Source organism: Anomalospiza imberbis, chromosome 13 (assembly GCF_031753505.1).
Source record: "Anomalospiza imberbis isolate Cuckoo-Finch-1a 21T00152 chromosome 13, ASM3175350v1, whole genome shotgun sequence".
Classification (NCBI taxonomy): Eukaryota; Metazoa; Chordata; class Aves; order Passeriformes; family Viduidae; genus Anomalospiza; species Anomalospiza imberbis.
In genome coordinates this window covers 343,309-359,736 of record NC_089693.1, presented here as the reverse complement: position 1 = coordinate 359,736, position 16,428 = coordinate 343,309, and the positions used below count along the sequence as shown (strand labels likewise).

General features: G+C 66.2%; 4 protein-coding genes across 4 annotated transcripts; 2 read left to right on the top strand and 2 right to left on the bottom strand.

Annotated features, from left to right (window-relative positions):
- The first annotated feature begins 3,443 nt into the window (after window positions 1-3,443).
- Window positions 3,444-5,646, top strand: ANKRD34C (ankyrin repeat domain 34C). The gene is made up of 2 exons (XM_068203350.1): window positions 3,444-3,613; window positions 3,731-5,646. Exon 2 carries the CDS (start codon window positions 3,766-3,768, stop codon window positions 5,293-5,295), a length of 1,530 nt encoding a protein of 509 aa, XP_068059451.1. The 5' UTR covers window positions 3,444-3,613; window positions 3,731-3,765; the 3' UTR covers window positions 5,296-5,646.
- An 850-nt stretch (window positions 5,647-6,496) lies between these two features.
- On the top strand, window positions 6,497-8,362 carry TMED3 (transmembrane p24 trafficking protein 3). The gene is made up of 3 exons (XM_068203437.1): window positions 6,497-6,714; window positions 7,359-7,607; window positions 8,073-8,362. The coding sequence occupies exons 1-3, from the start codon at window positions 6,562-6,564 to the stop codon at window positions 8,307-8,309; spliced, it is 639 nt and encodes a 212-aa protein (XP_068059538.1). The 5' UTR covers window positions 6,497-6,561; the 3' UTR covers window positions 8,310-8,362.
- Window positions 8,363-10,154: 1,792 nt separating this feature from the next.
- On the bottom strand, window positions 10,155-12,385 carry LOC137481627 (gonadotropin-releasing hormone II receptor-like). Its single transcript, XM_068203445.1, has 4 exons — window positions 12,286-12,385; window positions 11,306-11,856; window positions 10,730-10,934; window positions 10,155-10,592 (listed from the first exon to the last, which is right to left on the bottom strand). Exons 1-4 carry the CDS (start codon window positions 12,326-12,328, stop codon window positions 10,156-10,158), a joined length of 1,236 nt encoding a protein of 411 aa, XP_068059546.1. The 5' UTR covers window positions 12,329-12,385; the 3' UTR covers window position 10,155.
- Window positions 12,386-13,581: 1,196 nt separating this feature from the next.
- On the bottom strand, window positions 13,582-15,166 carry LOC137481559 (mesoderm posterior protein 1-like). The gene is made up of 2 exons (XM_068203348.1): window positions 14,150-15,166; window positions 13,582-13,768 (listed from the first exon to the last, which is right to left on the bottom strand). Exons 1-2 carry the CDS (start codon window positions 15,149-15,151, stop codon window positions 13,706-13,708), a joined length of 1,065 nt encoding a protein of 354 aa, XP_068059449.1. The 5' UTR covers window positions 15,152-15,166; the 3' UTR covers window positions 13,582-13,705.
- Between the last annotated feature and the right edge of the window lie 1,262 nt (window positions 15,167-16,428).

The following is a 16,428-nucleotide window of genomic DNA, read 5'->3' as shown; positions in this document are numbered from 1 at the left end:
GAGCCAGGGGTCCCCCCGGAATGCTGAGCTACCCCACGGCTGCGCCCAGCCTCGGAGAGCGTGGCTGTGAGCGGTGAAGAGCAGCCGTGCAGGGATGAGCTGGCAGGAACAACTCACACAGCCCTCGGCAAAGCACCTGAAATAGAACCTGCCAGCACCAGCTGCCTCTGGGGGAGATGGGGCTGGTCCAGCCCGCGGCAAGGCTGCCCTGGCACCCCAGCTGTGCCCCGAGGTGGCAGAAGATGGTACGAGACCATCTCCAGGTGGAGACAAGACCCTTCCCCAGAAGACGGACCCAGCTGTGCTCAGCCAGGGGCTGCAGCTCCTCCAGGGCTGAGGAGAACATGGAGCCTCTCACCATCCTGTCCCTGCTCCCACAGTCTCAGCCCCTCAAGGCATCACTGCAGCCCCTCGAAGCCCTGGGAACCACAGCTGCACCCCACAGAGACCAGACAGCCCCGCTACAGCCCCAGAAAGCAGCTGCCCCTTCTCCAGGCAGGGCCAGACTCTAACCATAAGCTCAGCAGGCTCTAATGAAGGGGTGACAGCTCTCTGGCTGCTCATCCAGGTGGGGTAGTGCTGGGATGGCCCCACAAAGCATCCAGCATCTCTGCTGTTCTCCGCAGTGACACAGTTCTGTCACCTCTGCCCCTCTCTGTCCTGCCAGGACAAAGAAGCCCCCTGCCCAGGTGAGGATCCTGGGTACCAGTACCCCCCATTCCACAGGGGACTGGCATCGCCAGCAGCACTTCCAGGCACTGCCCAGCCCTCCACACCCTGCCAGGGCTGTTCCGTGTGGGCAGAGCCCCCTGTGGTGGCACCCAGCCACCTCAAAGCCACCTCATCCCAGTTTTGTCCCAAACCGATCATGTCTGGGCCCCATCCTGCTGCCCCAAGGCTGCACAGGCACTGCTGAGATCAAACCCATGGCTCAGAGCCCTGCACAGAGCTGCAGCCTCTCCGGCAGCCATCCCTGCGGCCCCGTTGCCATGGCATCCTTGGGGATGGCAGAGACACTGCTGAGGAAGACAAGGAGGATGAAGATAGGTGGATACGTTGGCTCTGCAAAGCCAGGACACGGCTGGGGCAGGTTTGAGGCCCTCTGGCAGCAGGCAAGGGCCATTCCTGCTCCCCTCCACAGCGGTTCCAGCTCCCAGGACTAGCATAACGGAGCTGGCATTGCCACACTCCCCTCCCTGCTGGGGCATCTCCCACCCCATGGACACCTGGAAGCTGATGAGGCTACACTGGTGGAGCAGGAAAGGGAATTCTTGTGTTTTAACATCTTCAAGGATAGGTCATTCCTGCTTTCCACCCAGGACCAGCCAGCCTGGGGTCCAGCACAGGGGTGAGAACACAGGAGCAGCAAGGGGCCAGAGCACAAAGGGGCTCTTACAGGGGAGGGGGGCTCCCCAATGCTTACTTCCAGCATTCTCCTAATTGCAATCATCAGGGAGCCAGGACCTGCCTTCTTTCCCCACAAGCACCTCCTCCCTCCTTGTCACCATCCCTGACCCATCCTGGGGTGCCCTGGGAGCAGAGCAGACCCCTCTCAACTGGGGGGATGTGGTGGCTCCCCCTGGGCAGCCTGGGGTGCTCCTGCCACCACAGCTTGACTTTTCTAAATTTGTGGGTTTCAGGAGATTATTTTTAAGATGTTTATTTTGTGAAGGTGTTTATATCATGTTGCTTTTAGGAGTTAATGTGTTTATTTTTGACAAGTAAAATTGTGCTCTTGCATCAGAATATGGACAGATAAACACATTTTTAGGGGGTTCATGGCCAGTTTAGGCAGGTACTGCAGACTGTCTGTGTTACCAAGTCAGGAGGAACCTGCCGTAAGGTTTGTCAAATGCTCCCTAACATAGTAAGACTGACTTAATTTCTCTGCTGGCTCTGATTCTCATTGTCATCATCTCTGAATGAAGAGCACTGCAATATTAGATTATATTTTATTAATCACAAGAGAAATTTGCCCAAAAGTTACTGTGATATGGGGGGTGTGATGACAAGCACCCTCACAGCTGTGATGGTCTGCAGAAGTGCAGAACCATGGGGGTCAGGGTGGTGGTCGGGGGCATCTGTGACCATTTCCCCCTTCCTCCGAATTCCCTTTCTGCTGGGACTGCTCTGAAAGAGACGCCGAGGAAGGTGGAGGAAGCTGCTGGGAAGCAGGCTCTTGCCCAGCTGCGAGATCCGGGGACAAAGGAGGGCCAGAGAGGCGGCACGCTGCTGCTCGTCCAGGTGGGTCGCCCTGGCACCGAGGGAAAGACACAGAGACCCCAGCTCGTCTGCACGGCACAGAGCACTCCTGTGCCCCAGCTGTGCCCTCGGGCTCTCCCAAGTATGAGTTCAAGCCGTGGAGTCATTCACATCAGAGGGGGCTTGGGGGGTTCTAAATCCCCCTGCTCCAAGTGGGGACAGCTGCGGGCTCAGACCAGTTCGGGCTCTTGGGGAGCCCCAGGAGCAGAGACACGCACAGACACCCCGCACGGGTGGGTGCAGACGGACAGAGACCCGGCAGCCCCCCGCACACGGACACAGACCCTACAGACGCTACAGACCCTACAGACCCCGCAGCCCCCCGCACACGGACACAGAACCTACAGACCCTACAGACCCCCGCACATGGACACAGACCCTACAGACCCTACAAACCCCACAGCCCCCGGCACACGGACACCCCCGCCCGCCGCTCCCCGCACCCACCTGCGGGCGGACGCGCCGCCCCCCCGCGCCCTCCTCCTCTCGCAGCGCCGGGCACCGGCACCAGCGATTGGCACCGGCAACCGGCACCGGCAACCTGCACCGGCACCAGCGATCGGCACCGGCACCCGGCACCCGGCACTCGGCAACGACACCGGCACCGGCCCCGGCACGGGGCAGCGGCACCAACACCGGAGAGCGGCACCGGACACCGACACGGGCACCGGGCAGCAGGTACCGGGTGGGGTAGCGCACCCCACCATCACCACCGCAGCCGGGGGCGGCGGCGGCAGCGGAAGCGGGATGGCCGCGGCTTGGAGGGGAGCGGGGGACACCAATCCCGGCGGGAGTGGGGGAGAACCGCCGCCCGGGTCTCCCACCGGGTCCGAGGGGTCCCCACGGGAAGGGGCCGTGGGCAGCTCACGGGCAGGGAGCGGCGCCGTGGGCGCCTTTGGGAGGGTCTGGGAGCAACGCGAGCACTGACCGCGGGTCCAGGGGCCGCAGGATCCCCACGGACGGCACGGAGAGGTGGGGAAGGGCCGGGAGGCTTGTGCCCTGTCCAGGGGCACTCTGGGGGCACCGGCTGCTCAGGGCTCCAGGAACACTCTGAGGAGTGAGACAGGGAGCGGGGGGCAGCAGGAGTGGGTGGCAGCGGGGGTCAGAGGGGCGGTAGAAGCAGGGGGCGGTAGAAGCACAATAGACAGTATGACTGTGTCTGCTTCTGCTTCCCTCCGGCAGTGAGGAAGCAGAGATCCCGGCTCCAGCCCAAGAAGCCATCAGGGAAGTTCATACATTCTCCAGTGGGCTTCGTGCTGTGGCCCCTCAGACACAGCAGGTCGGTGGAGATCACCAGAAGCTTTCTGATCTCCTGGGGAAACCAAGGCATCCAGGCAGCTGTCTGCACAAGGTGGGTGGACACGGCCACGGGGACACTGGGATGTGGGGCAGTGCCTGGAGCGTGGCATCCCAGGAAGGCAGGGACAAAGCAGTGGGGCTCACCTCTCCTCCATGGTTCCCCCCACAGCCACCACTGCCATCATCCAGCGGGAAGCAGCAGCCATGGATGAAGTGACGGAGCTGGAGCTGGGGGGCAACTCCCTCCTGAAGGCCGTGTGGCTTGGCCGGCTGCGGCTGACCCGGCTGCTGCTGGAAGGGGGGGCTTACATCAACGAGAGCAACGACAAGGGGGAGACCGCGCTGATGGTGGCCTGCATCACCACGCATGTCGACCAGCAGAGCATCCACAAGGCCAAGATGGTGAAGTACCTGCTGGACAACAGAGCCGATCCCAACATCCAGGACAAGTCTGGGAAAACCGCCCTCATGCACGCCTGTATCCGAGGGGCTGGGGGGGATGTGGTGTCCCTGCTGCTGGAGAGTGGGGCAGACCCCAGCCTGGAGGACCACTCAGGAGCCTCAGCGCTGGTCCACGCCATCAATGCCGAGGACAAGGCTGTGCTGCAGCACCTCCTGAATGCCTGCAGAGCCAAGGGGAAGGAGGTGATCATCATCACCATGGACACATCGGCCTCTGGCACCAAGACGGCCAAGCAGTACCTGAACGTTGCCCCTGCACTGGAGTTCAAGGAGAAGGCTCCCCTCGAGGAGAGCACAGCCCCTTCCAGTGCCCACCTGAAAACTCCCATCTCAGCACCTTCCCCTGTCGAGAAGGAGAGCAAAAATCTCACCCCACACCCTTCTCACACTGGAGACACTGAGCCACCCTCCCCGGGCCAGAGAGCTGGCACTGCCAGGAGAGCCCACCTGCCCCGGCTGAAGCGGCTGCGGTCAGAGCCATGGGGCCTGGTGGCACCCTCGGTGCTGGCGGCCTCCAGTCACCGCGACGACACGCGGGTCTGCGCTGACAGTGAGGTCATCACGGGCATCGGCGACCTCTCGCTCTCCAAAAAGCCCTCCCTCACCCGGAGCAGCAGCAGCAAGGGAAGGGACCCCTCTCTCTTCCCCCCAGTGGATGAGCAGGCACTGGGGCCGCTGGCATGGAAAGCCACCCACGAGAAGAGCCCAGGCACCCACCCATGCCTGTCCCGGAGCATCACGGTCCCGGAGGAGCTGGAGAGCACCGGCACGGCCACCAGCTCAGCTGCAGGGATGGACACTCCGCCCTGGTGGAGGCCAGGCACCGAACACAACGGGGACTCGCAGGTCACCGAGGCGGGGAAGGGGCCGTCCGAGAGGCGGAGGCTGAGCGCGTCCCAGCTGGCCTTGCTGGATGGTGTCTGTGACTCTCCCTCTGGCAGCACCAGCACATCGCCCAGCACCGGCCGGCGCCGGCCACCCGGCTTGCTGGAGAGGCGAGGATCCGGGACCCTGCTGCTGGACCACATCTCCCACACAAGGCCAGGATGTCTGCCCCCCTTGAACGTGAACCCCAACCCCCCGATTCCTGACATTGGCTCCAGCAAAGCCCCCTCCCCGCTGGCTGCTGGGCTGAAGCCGCTGGTGCCCCTCACACCCAGCTCGCCCAGGCGGGGCGATCTGAGAGCCCACAGGAAGCTCCTCCGCAGGCATTCCATGCAGGCAGAGCAGATGCGGCACCTCTCCGATTTTGAGGAGGTCGTGGCGCAGTAGCCGTGCCACCATTTGTTCACAAGGAGGTGGCCAAAGCCGTGCTGTCCCCGCAGAGACGGGACGGTTCCCACACAGAGTGGGCACTGGCTCCGGGGACACACTGGTGGCCAGGGGGGTTCAGCCCTGAGCCCAGGGGCTGAATCGGGAGCGGGCTGATCGCGAGATCGATCCCCCACCGTCCTAGATCGCCAAGCTCCGTGACAGGGATCCCACCTGCAGTTCACTTATTCCTCACTAGTTACAATCCGCTTTTCTTACATCCTGCTCGTTCACCCACCGAATCCTGTCCCGGAGCCCCGGTGGTGACCCCTGGGGCCGAGGCGTTCATGAAGTGCCTTCCAGGAGGGGAAGGGGCTCAGTACCGCGGGGGCTCGAGGAGCGGGGCACCCTTCCAGCCACGGACCGTGTCGGTGCTCTCCCGGAGCGGGAGAGGGAGACAATGCTCCACCTCCGAGATTCCCGGGCGCGCCGGAGCCCCGGAGGCTGAGCTCACCCGGCACCGCGGCAGCCTCGTCGGCTGTGGGCCGGGATGGGCTTGTCTCGTCTCTCTGAACTTCAGGGGGTTCATTCCCCGCCAAGCCGAAGAGCTGTGAGTTCAGGAAGCGCTGAATGCCCGAGCAGGATGGTCCCGACCCGGCTGCACGGGAGCCTCTGCCAGTGGCGGGGAGCCCGGGATGCCAAGTCACCGAGGGTGACACGGGCTGACCCCAGGGCTTCATCCCACCGGGAAAGTCTTAGGCACCGCGCCAGAGCCAAGACCCCGCGGGCCCCCAGCCCCACGCCTCACCCCACGCACGCTGTGCCGGCCGGCCGTGTGCCCTGGCTGCCGGCAGATCCATGAATGCGTTTATTCACGAGACTGCGGGTGCGCAGGGGAGCAGGGGCAGGTGTTGGGGTGACGCCGTGGTCCTGCGGGGACTTCTGCACTAGTTTTGCACTGCATTAATAAAGCGCTCAGCTTTGGACGGAGGCTGATCTCGCGTGGAGCGGACACCAGCCGCCCGGCCAGGGGGGTCCGGGGAGTGCCGAGGGGATGGCCGGGGCTCCCGGAGTGCTCGGCCCGGAGATGCCGGGGGGTTCCCGGGGTGCCGGGGTCGGTGGAGCGTTCCCGGGATCCCCGCGGGTGCCCGCCCCGGGGCCGGAGGAGCCGCCCGCGCCCCGCCCCGCCCCGCTCGCAGCGGAAGCGCCACGTCAGGGGGGCGGTGCGGGGGCGGTGCGGGGCCGGTGGCGGGGCCTGCGGCGGCGCCGGGCTCGGTGCGGGTCGCGATGCCGAGCGCGCTGCGGACGCTGTGCCTGGCCGCGCTGCTGGGCGCGCTGGGGGCCGGCGGCACGGAGCTGACGCTGGAGCTGCCCGACAGCGCCCAGCGCTGCTTCCACCAAGAGCTGGAGAGCGGCGTCAAGTTCACCCTCGACTATCAGGTACTACCCTGCCTGTACCTGCCTGTACCTTCCTGCAGCCTTCCATGCTCCCCCTGCACCCCCTGCCCAAACCCCTGCCGGGGCCCCCTCTGCCCGCACCCCGGTTATGCCCCATCCCTGTGCCCCTGCCCACGTCATGCCCGTGCCCGTGTGCCTGCCTGTGCCCCGATGCCCGTGCCCCCTAGCCCACACCCCTGCCCATGTGTGTGCTACTGCCTCTGCCCATGCCACCTGCCCGTGCCTCTCCCCACACTCCCATTCTGTGCCCTGCAGAGCCCCAGGTAGGGCTGCAGTTCCACCCCAGCTCCCTCCATGCTGCACTAGGAGTTGTTCCCAACCCCAGCCCGTGCCCAGCAGGGCCTGAGAGCCAGGCCTGGGACGTGCCCACATCAGCCGTGGACACCCCTGACCTTGGTCATGAGGGCTGTCCCTGTCTCCAGGCACCCCACTTGAGCCATGGGCACCCCACCTGAGTTGCTGGCACTGTGGTGCACAACTTCCCCAGGGCTCCCCTGGCCTGGGCCCCATCCTACGGGCATGGTGCCCGCTGGCCTCTCACACAGCTGTGGGGCTGGGCAGGGGCAGGGGGCCCTTGCCACATTGCTTGGCGTGTGCCACCACTGGAGATGTGTCTCCCTCCACAGGTGATCAGCGGAGGGCACTACGATGTGGACTGCTATGTGGAGGACCCCAACGGCAAGACCATCTACCAGGAGACCAAGAAGCAGTACGACAGCTTCTCGCACCACACCGAGGTCAAGGGTGTCTACACCTTCTGCTTCAGCAACGAGTTCTCCACCTTCTCCCACAAAATTGTCTACTTCGACTTCCAGGTGGGCGACGAGCCGCCCATCCTGCCCGACATGAACAACCGCGTCACTGCCCTGACACAGGTGGGTCCCGGGAGGGAGGGAGGGAGGAAGGGAGGAAGGGTCCTGTCACAGCCCCCAAGCAGCCTTGCGGGATGGCAGATGGGGCCTTGTCCCCCTCCTCCTCCACTGGATGCAGAAGTGCCAACCGCCAGCCAACAGCCCCACCACACACCACATCCTCTGCCTGGGGCGGGAGGGCTGTGCTGGCTCTGGGCTCCCCTCTGCAGCAGCCCTTGTCCATTCCACGTGAGGGAATTGCATCAGCCATTCTATCCCTTGGTGTGAGCTCTGGGCTGGGCATCCGGGTGCCCTCGTGGGCCTCTCAGCTCTGTCCCAGTGGGGAACCACCCTGGATGGGTTCTGGCTGGAAACCTACAACACGGACACTGCTCTTGAGTCCTGCTCTCGAGTGTTCTGGCACGGCCCTGGGCTCCCTCAGCTGTGCCATGTCAGAAGTGACAGGGCGCTCTCGTCCTTGTCCCCCAGCTGGAATCTGCCTGTGTCACCATCCACGAGATGCTGAAGGCGGTGATCGACTCCCAGACGCACTACCGGCTGCGGGAGGCGCAGGACCGGAGCAGAGCTGAGGAGCTCAACGGGCGCGTCTCTTACTGGTCAGTGGGGGAAACCCTCATCCTCTTCGTGGTCAGCATCGGGCAGGTGATGCTGCTCAAGAGCTTCTTCACTGAGAAGAGACCCAGCAGCGGCAGAGCTGGCACCTAGAGCTGCTGTGTCTGTGCCTGATGCAGCAGGCAGCGGGACGGCCCACATCTGTGCCTCCCCTCTGTGCCGTGGGCAGGCGGGGGGTGGGAGCAGGGGGTGACACCGCTCAGCTGGGTGACACAGCCACCCAAGTACAGGCGTCCCCCGGCATCACCTCCCGCTTGCCATTGCCCAGCCTACCCTGTCCCCTTGCCTGGCCACCCTGTCCCGGTTCTCTGGCTGCTCTGGGACGCGGGTGGGACCAGCACAGCGCTGGGGCAGCCTCGTGACTGTGACGTGACTGCCATGACCACACGCCCCTGTCCCTGAAGCCCTGTGCAGCCGCCGAGGGGAGGGGCAGCGCTGGCCCACCTGGCACCCACCCAGTGCCCTCGGGCCAGGAAGAGCTGCCTGTGGGCTGGGGGTCTCTGACTGCACCCCAGCTGTCCTGTGGCAGGCAGAGTGCTCCCAGCACCAGGGCCACAGCAACAGCAGCATCCAGCAAGGGAAGGCTTTTTGCTACAGGGTCTTCTGGCTCTACCAGCTCCTCCCCTCGCAGCAATTCTCAGGCTGGCAGCAGGTGGTTTGCCCGTACCAGGTGGTGTTTTCATACTCACACGAGTCCATGCCTGAGACTCAGCCCCCTCACACGTTCCCCCCACCCTGTGGACACATGCCAAGGAAGCCCCATCCCTGCCCCAGAAGCACGGAGGACCCACACACACCTGGGACTGCAGCCCCTCATTCCCTGGAGCCCCACAAGACCCCTGGACTGGTGTGCTGGCCCTCCAGCCCTCAAGCAGGTGTGAGATCATTTTTCAGAGCTGAAGCAATTCCACTAGACTTTTTCTTTGCCACTTTGAAATAAATCCCTGCAAGCATGGCTGGCACTGCTGTTATTGGGCACAGCTTCTGCCTGCCCTCCTGCCTTGTCCCTCTGGCACTCCCCAGCTGGGCTTGCTCCTGGCACAGGAGCAGGCGCTGGAGCCAGAGACCCCTCAGCAGGAGCAGCAGCCCTGCCGTGCCTCGCCCCTGCGAGGCCGCACTGTCAGTGGGTTGTGATGGGGTCCCCCCGTGCCATGGGGACTGAGGGGCCAGGGGAGCCCAGCATCCCTCCGCAGCACGGGGGGACCCCCGGGCAGAGCCCAGCTCTGGGGTCCCTTCCCTGAGGCTGGGGGATGCCAGGGCAGTTCTCCTGGGCTGTCCCTCACTCTGGCAATACTGGTGGTGCTGGGGGGAGTGAGAGGCCCAGGCAGCCACAGCCCTCACCCACCCCTCCGGGCCCCAGCAGCCGTGCTGGCTCTGCTGGCAGCGCCGGCCTTGGGGCAGCTGCTGCAGGCGGGAGAACTGGCCCTGTGTGCCTCCCAACAGCCTTGGGCAGGGGCCAGGAGCTCCTGTTTGGAGAACAGCCGACATCAGCAGCACCCTGGGACTGCCACCAGCCCTGGCAGGGATCAGCCCTACGCCCACTGGGACACACAGCCCTGTGGGGATGAAGAGGGAGGGAAGCACCCCGCCCTGGCCAGGCTGGGATGGCCTTGAATCTGCCCCTACCTGGCGACTCTTGAGCCAGCCACGGTGGGCACAGGGGCAGCTGTGACCCCCGTGGTGCTGGCTCTGGGGACACCAGCTCAGCTCCCAGCTGGGGGACACGGCAGGGACAAGAGGTAGCCATAGGACACTTTATTGCTGTTCAGGGCACAGAGAAGGGAGAGGGCACGGGGGCACCCCACCAGCCCCAAGCCCTCAGAGGCACTCTGGGGTGTGGGGAGAGATCAGCAGTGACTCCATCCCCTGGAGCTGTGCTGACCCGGTCATCCTGCTGCCGGACCCCCCTGCCCTGAGCGCCCCAGCGGTCGTGCTGGTCTCACAGGGAGCTGCTGTGACAGGAGGGGTCCCTGGCAGCCCCTTGGGACCTCCACACCCCCTGGACTCCCCGCTGGGGTGGCAGGGAGGAGGCTGAGCAGCGGAAGGAGCCGGTGGCTGGGGAGGGGGGCTGGGCCAGGGGGCCGTGCCTGCACGGGCACCCGCAGCCCCCGCGGAGGGGGATGGTGAAGAGCCCGTAGGTGATGGGATCCAGGCATGCGTTGAAGAGGCCAAAGATGAAGAGAATGTGCGTGAGGGCCGGTGAGATCCTCTTCTCCATGGCGCGGGGACAGAACCAGTGCCAGAGCCCCAGCAGGTAGTAGGGGGTCCAGCAGAGGATGAAGGAGGACACGATGACCAGGCTCATCCGCAGCATGCGCAGCCGGGCCCGGGGGATGTTGTTCCTGGAGCACCGCAGCGACGCGTCCTGCGAGGAGACTGGAGGGGCACGGCCCGTGAGGGGAAATGGGGATGGGACGGGGCCCCGTGCCCTGGGGGAAAGCTGGGGGGTCCCTCCAGAGCTCCAGACAGGACTTCCCCTAGGCATGGGGAAACCTGTGGTGCCTGGCACTCACAGAGGCCCGAGCCCATGCGGCGGGAGATCTCCAGCAGGATGCGGGCGTAGCAGCAGACCATGATGAGCAGGGGCAGCAGGAAGAGGCAGGCAAAGCCCACCATGTTGTAGAGGGTCTCGTGCCAGGCCCGGGGGAAGCTGCCGCGCGTGGTGCACTGGGTGAAGTTGTGCGGGGGGCGCAGGGTGATGGTGTGGAACAGGAACAGCTGCAGACGAGAGGCAGGATGGGGGCGAGGGGGGTTTGCACCTCCCGAGCCAGGGAGGGCACTGGAGGCCCCCAGAGCCACAGGGACAGAGCCAGCCTGGGGGTGGGACCTGTCACCACCCCTGCTCTGGCTCTGCTCCGCACTGACGGGCCTGGGGGCACCCCCGGCAGTGGGCAGAGCTGGGTGAGGGGGGATCCCTGCCACAGCCACTCTATTGCCAGCTCTCCATGCCCATCCCACAGGGCTCTCCGTCCCTACCCTGCAGGTCACTCGGTGGCACCAGCCCTGGCAGTGAGCCTGGACAGTGTCACCAGCTGCGGGGCTGGGTGGCTCTGTCACCGGCAGGGCCCGCAGGGGCCCCGGGTCGGTACCTGCGGCACGGCCAGCCCCGCGCTGAGGATCCAGGCCACGTGCAGCATGGCGCGGTTGCGGGCGCGGGCGCGGGCGATGGCCAGCGGGCGCAGGATGGCGGCCTGCCGGTCCAGGCTGATGACCACGGTGACGAAGGCGGAGGCGTACATGGCCAGCAGCCGCAGGTACATGAGCAGGCGGCAGGCCAGGTCGCCCGCCCGCCACTGCAGCGTGATGTTCCAGACGGCGTCCAGCGGCATCACCACCACGGTGACCAGCAGGTCCGCGGCGGCCAGGTGCCGCAGCAGCAGGCGGATGTGGGGGCGCCGGCCGCTGCCCCGGCCCCCCACCGCCCGCAGCACCGCCAGGTTGCAGCCGGCCGAGAGGGCGAAGAGGGCGAAGGTGACGGCCACGCGCACCTGGGCGGCCGGGGAGAAGGTGGGCAGCCGCAGGGGCTCCTCGCCCTTCTCCTCGGGGGGGCTCCAGGCGCAGCCCCACTCGGGGGGCGTCATGCTGGGGGGCTCCACGCTGCTGTTTCCCACGGCAGGGCCTGGGTCGGGATGGCCCCTACCTGCCACAACAGGCAAAAGGGCAGTGGCAACCCTGCGGTGGGGGCTCTGGGTGGGGTGGGCAGGCCACACTCAGCACTGTGGGTCCTGTCCCCTAGAGCCCCCTGCCCAGGGCCGCAGTGCCAACATCATGTTTCTGAGCTCACTTCCCTATGTTCCATCCTTGCCTTCTCGCAGCATCCTGCTGCTACCCCAGAGCCTCCAGCAGCCCCCAAAGCCCCTCCATGCCCCCAGAGCTACGGGGGTCCCTGGCACCAAGCAGGGCAGAGGAAAACAATGGCAGCTGACCCCAAGGCACCACCTGCCTCAGGCCATTACTGCTGTGCCCCTGTCCCTGCCCACAGTACCCCTCACCATCTTGCCTGGGATGGTGACCCCACCCAGCCCAACAATGACACCTGGAGGACCAGACACCCCATTCCCCCCCTCACCTGCGTCCAGGGTGTCCTGCCCGGCATTCCCCAGCCAGGCCATGGCAGGGCTGATGCTCACACAGTGCTGAGGCTCTGTGCTGAGGGCTCCTGCATCTGCTCAGGGGCACGAGGGGCAGCGGGGCGGGGAGCGGGGCAGGTACCGGGGCAGGTACTGCAGAGAGGCAGCACCTGCTGCTGCAGCTGCAGCTGCTGTGGCGTGGGTGCCCTTGGCAGCTCTGAATGGTCCTTGACGTAGCCAGCAGCTTGGAACAGCTCGGTCCTTCCTGCCACCCACAGCACATGGACACACACGTAAGCGTGCATGGTGCTCACACACAGGAATGGACACTAGGATGTGCCCCACATCTGTGGGAGGGCTCCCTCCCCAGCCCAGGGGGTGCTGCCGGTGCCCCCCAGGTCTGGCAGTGCTGCTGCCAGGGCCAGGTATCAGAGCACACAAGGGCTCTTTGCATTGAGGTGCAGCATCTGGGGGGCCCAGAAACCCACAGGTCCCTCCTCCCTCCCTGCGGCTGCCAGCTGCTCCCCCAGACTGTGGCGAGCCCCATGGCAGGGTCCCCATGGCTGGAGCATGTGCCCAGGTCCCTTCAGCCCTGGCTGGAGAGCGGGGGCTGCAGCCTAGGAGAGGGCAGGCCAGGGGGCTGCTTTACACCTCAAAGGCTTGTTTCCCGTTCTGTCACGCCCCTCCTCTGCCCCAGCAGAGGATATTAACCTCATTAGAGAGTCCTTTCACACTCCATGGGGTTCATTAACCCCCCGCCCTTCACCACAGACCCCAGAGCTGGGAGGATACACCCCTGACACATTAGCACATGGCTGCCAGGTCCCAACACCCTCCTGCTAATGGAGACCCCAGACTTCAGGGAGCCACCAAGGGGGCTGGGGGCATAGGGTCCCCATCACCAGCTCCTGACAGGATCTCCAGCCTGTGGGCTCAGCCCCATCCCCACACTGAGCTGGACCCCAAATCTACCCATCTCTCTGTGCACTGGGAGTTCCCACAGGCCCAGAATTGCCAGGTGGGAAGGCTGGATCTGAAGGGTGCAGGCGATCCTCAGCCCTTCCTGGGCCGGGGCTGAGGGCCCAGGGCAAAGGGAGCGTCTCTCTCGATACTCCCCCAGGATGCTCTCCCAGCTGGTGCCTGGCTGCCCCACAGCCCCCAGCCCTGCAGCCCAGCGAGGAGACCCCCAGGCATGCCAAACCCCGTTCCATGCCCAGCTCCTGGGAACAGCCACACGGACACACAGAGAGGGCACAAGGGTTTATTCACATCCAGGCGCCACCCGGCGCGTCCAGCACGGCTCCAGGCTCCGACAGCTTGTTCCTGCAGCTGTCCCAAGGGCCCGTGTGTCCCCGGGCTGCAGAGGTCCAGACGGGCATCGTGAGGCAGTGGGTGCTCCAGGCCCGGGCCTCACCCGGGTCAGTGCCGGGGCGGTGCAGGGAGCAGAGCCTCCAGCAGTGAGAGCAGGTCCGCAGAGAGATCCTGGGGAGCAGACAGGGAGAGGGTGAGCAGCCAGCCAGAGCTGCAGGCAGGGCTGGGGTCGTGGGAGTGACAGCCCACCCACTGGAAAGCTCCTGGGCAGGGACAAGCAGGACAACAGACTTCATTCTGTCCCCACTAATGGGATCCCCACAAACATGAGGGAGGGAAGCACCAGGAAAGATGGGGCAGGCTGGGGGATCCACCTCAGCAACTGCACGGAGCAGGGCTCACCTCTCCATTGCCTACCCCAGCAAGGCTGTTGTTACCCCAAAACCAGTTCCTGCGCTGCCCCACACCAAGAGGACTCTGCCCCAAGGGGATTGATCTCTGCCCCACGCCAGCCCCATGCTGAGAGTCACCCCAATCCCCACCAGCACGTACCTGGGTGACTGTCCCTGTGCCCACGAACTCTGACAGCACCAGTCCCATGTCCAGGACATCACCAGGGAGCTCCGGGGGGGGCCCAGCCCCTGCAGAGTGAGGAGGGGTCAGCCAGGGGGACGCAGTGGAGGTGACAGCCTTGTTCAGCTCTGAGGAGGTCTCCACTGCAGACATGTAGAGGGGTGGCCCCCAGATCTCCGTCTGGACGTTGGAAACCCCAAGAACCTCTGGAGGGGTCCCGGTTGCAGGGATGTAGGAGGGAGACCCCCAGGTCTCCATTCCGATGTTCGGACCCCCAAGTGCATCTGGGAGGGTCCCTGCAGCAGGGGTGTAGGGGGGGGATACCCAGGTCTCTAACCCCAGCTCCGGACCCCCAAGCACCTCTGGGGCAGTGCCCGCAGCAGCAGGGCTGCAGAGGGGTGACCCCCAGGCACCCGTCCCCATGCCGGGAGCCCCGTGCAGCTCCGGGGGGATCCCCGCCATGGGAGGCGACCCCCAGCCCGCAGCGCGGGGCGGCGAAGCAGCGCGGGGGTCCGTGTCCTGGCAGCAGCCCAGGCCCCGCGGACAGAGGGGACAGTGTCGGGGGGCCGGCGCCCCCCTGCCGAGCCCCAGCAGGGCGGAGAGGTGGGCGATGTAGCGGGTGGCGAGGCGCAGGGTCTCGATCTTGGTGAGGGTCTGCCCGGCGGGCGCCAGCGCGGGCGGCAGGTAGTGCCGCAGCCGCAGCAGGGCCTGCGCCAGCCGCCGCATCCGCAGCTTCTCCCGCTCGCTGGCGCTCTGCCGCGGGACCCCCGCTCCCCCGCCGCCCCGCACCCCCTTCCTGCCCCTGGGGCGGGGGGCGGCGTGCCCGCGGCAGGGCCCCCGAGCCGCGGCGGGGGACGCGAGGCCGCAGGAGTCGGGCGATGCCGCGGGAGAGCTGCTGCTGTAGCCTAGGGGGTCCGGAGGTCCGCGGGCACCCCAGTCCTGCAGCGGGGCGGTGGCGGGCAGCGTGCGGCCGTGGGCCATGGCAGACCGGAGGCTGGGAGCGGTGTGCCGGTGGCTGCCGGGCGCCCCGGCTTTATGCCGGGCCGGAGGTGTGAAGAGGCACCTTCGCGGCTGCAGGAGCAGCACTTCAAAGGCCGGGGGTCTGGGGGGGGGCCGGGCCGCGGCTGTGAACGCGGGGTGACGAATTTCACCCCAGAGGTGTGAAGCTGCTCGGTGCTGCCCCTCGCCCCCGCGCGGGGCGGGGGCCGGGGCTGGGACCCACCCGGGAGCTGCAGCGGGGTCTCAGCAGTTCTGCTGGGGGAGCTGCAGTGGGGCTGCAGCACGCTCTGCACTGGGGGTGCCCTGGGCGTGTTGTGGGGCTCTGACGGGGCTGCAGTGGGGTGTCCCTGCGTCTCCCCCTGCAGCATGACCCCAGGCAGGGAGCTGCCCCTGTGGCTTTGTGGGACACCCCCCAGCCGGTTTGGGGGTGCCGGTCTCCCACCGCCCCCTGACGGACCCCGCGGGGCTGCCCGGTGCTGGCAGTGGCAGGGGAGCCCCCACGGGCGGCGGGTGTGGAGGGCCGGGGCCGGGGCTGGGAGGAGCCCCCCCGCCGCGTTCCCAGGCCCGCAGGTGTCGGGGCTGGCGGGTGTGAAGGTTTCCCGGGAAACAGCCTCGCCGAGGCACGGAAAATCCATCAGGGAGCAAGGGGACATGGGCATGGCACGGCACGGGCCCCCAGAGCTGGTCTGCACAGCCTGGTCTGGGGGTACATGTGGGGGCACAGGACCCCCGCACTGGGTGTGCACAGCCTGCTGCTACTGTGGGGTGCAGGACCCCCCAAGCGGGGTGTGCGAAGCCCTGGGAACATGAGGGGCACAGGATCCCCACAAAGCTGGGGGGCACAGCTGAGGGGATACAGCCGGGGGCACGGGACCCCCAAACCGTGTGTTCACGTCTGAGCAGTGCCCAGCACTGACCCAACCCATCCGAGGCCACCAGTGCCAACCCCATTCCAACATCCAGCCCAGTCTGGGGGCGCAGGGGTGTCTGAGGGGAGATCTGCACCCCATGGCCCGGGCCAGGCACGACCCCTTCCCCGCTGCCGGCCCCCTCCTGGGTCGCATTAGCTGATGAGCTCCCGGGTAATGAGTTCTGCACCCGCCGCAGCCGCTTCCCACCTCCCTGTTTGGACAAGTGCTGCAGTGCGGCTGGGCTGGGGCAGCACCGGCCGTGGGGTCAGAGCCCCCGCAGGCTTGGGAAAATCTTTAATTCTAGCAAAGAGTGTGTAAGTCTTGTGAATTCCTTTAGCTTCAGCCAGA

What these genes read in the sequence shown, in the direction of transcription:
- ANKRD34C (XM_068203350.1), top strand. Translation starts at nt 3,766, where the DNA reads ATGGATGAAGTGACGGAGCTGGAGCTGGGGGGCAACTCCCTCCTGAAG.
- TMED3 (XM_068203437.1), top strand. Translation starts at nt 6,562, where the DNA reads ATGCCGAGCGCGCTGCGGACGCTGTGCCTGGCCGCGCTGCTGGGCGCG. An exon ending in AGTTCACCCTCGACTATCAG is followed by an intron (nt 6,715 to 7,358) that starts GTACTACCCTGC and finishes CTCCCTCCACAG; the next exon opens with GTGATCAGCGGAGGGCACTA. An exon ending in GCGTCACTGCCCTGACACAG is followed by an intron (nt 7,608 to 8,072) that starts GTGGGTCCCGGG and finishes CTTGTCCCCCAG; the next exon opens with CTGGAATCTGCCTGTGTCAC.
- LOC137481627 (XM_068203445.1), bottom strand. Translation starts at nt 12,328, where the DNA reads ATGGCCTGGCTGGGGAATGCCGGGCAGGACACCCTGGACGCAG. An exon ending in GCAGGACACCCTGGACGCAG is followed by an intron (nt 11,857 to 12,285) that starts GTGAGGGGGGGA and finishes CTGTTGTGGCAG; the next exon opens with GTAGGGGCCATCCCGACCCA. An exon ending in CCGCATGGGCTCGGGCCTCT is followed by an intron (nt 10,593 to 10,729) that starts GTGAGTGCCAGG and finishes GTGCCCCTCCAG; the next exon opens with TCTCCTCGCAGGACGCGTCG.
- LOC137481559 (XM_068203348.1), bottom strand. Translation starts at nt 15,151, where the DNA reads ATGGCCCACGGCCGCACGCTGCCCGCCACCGCCCCGCTGCAGGACTGG. An exon ending in GCACAGGGACAGTCACCCAG is followed by an intron (nt 13,769 to 14,149) that starts GTACGTGCTGGT and finishes TCTGCTCCCCAG; the next exon opens with GATCTCTCTGCGGACCTGCT.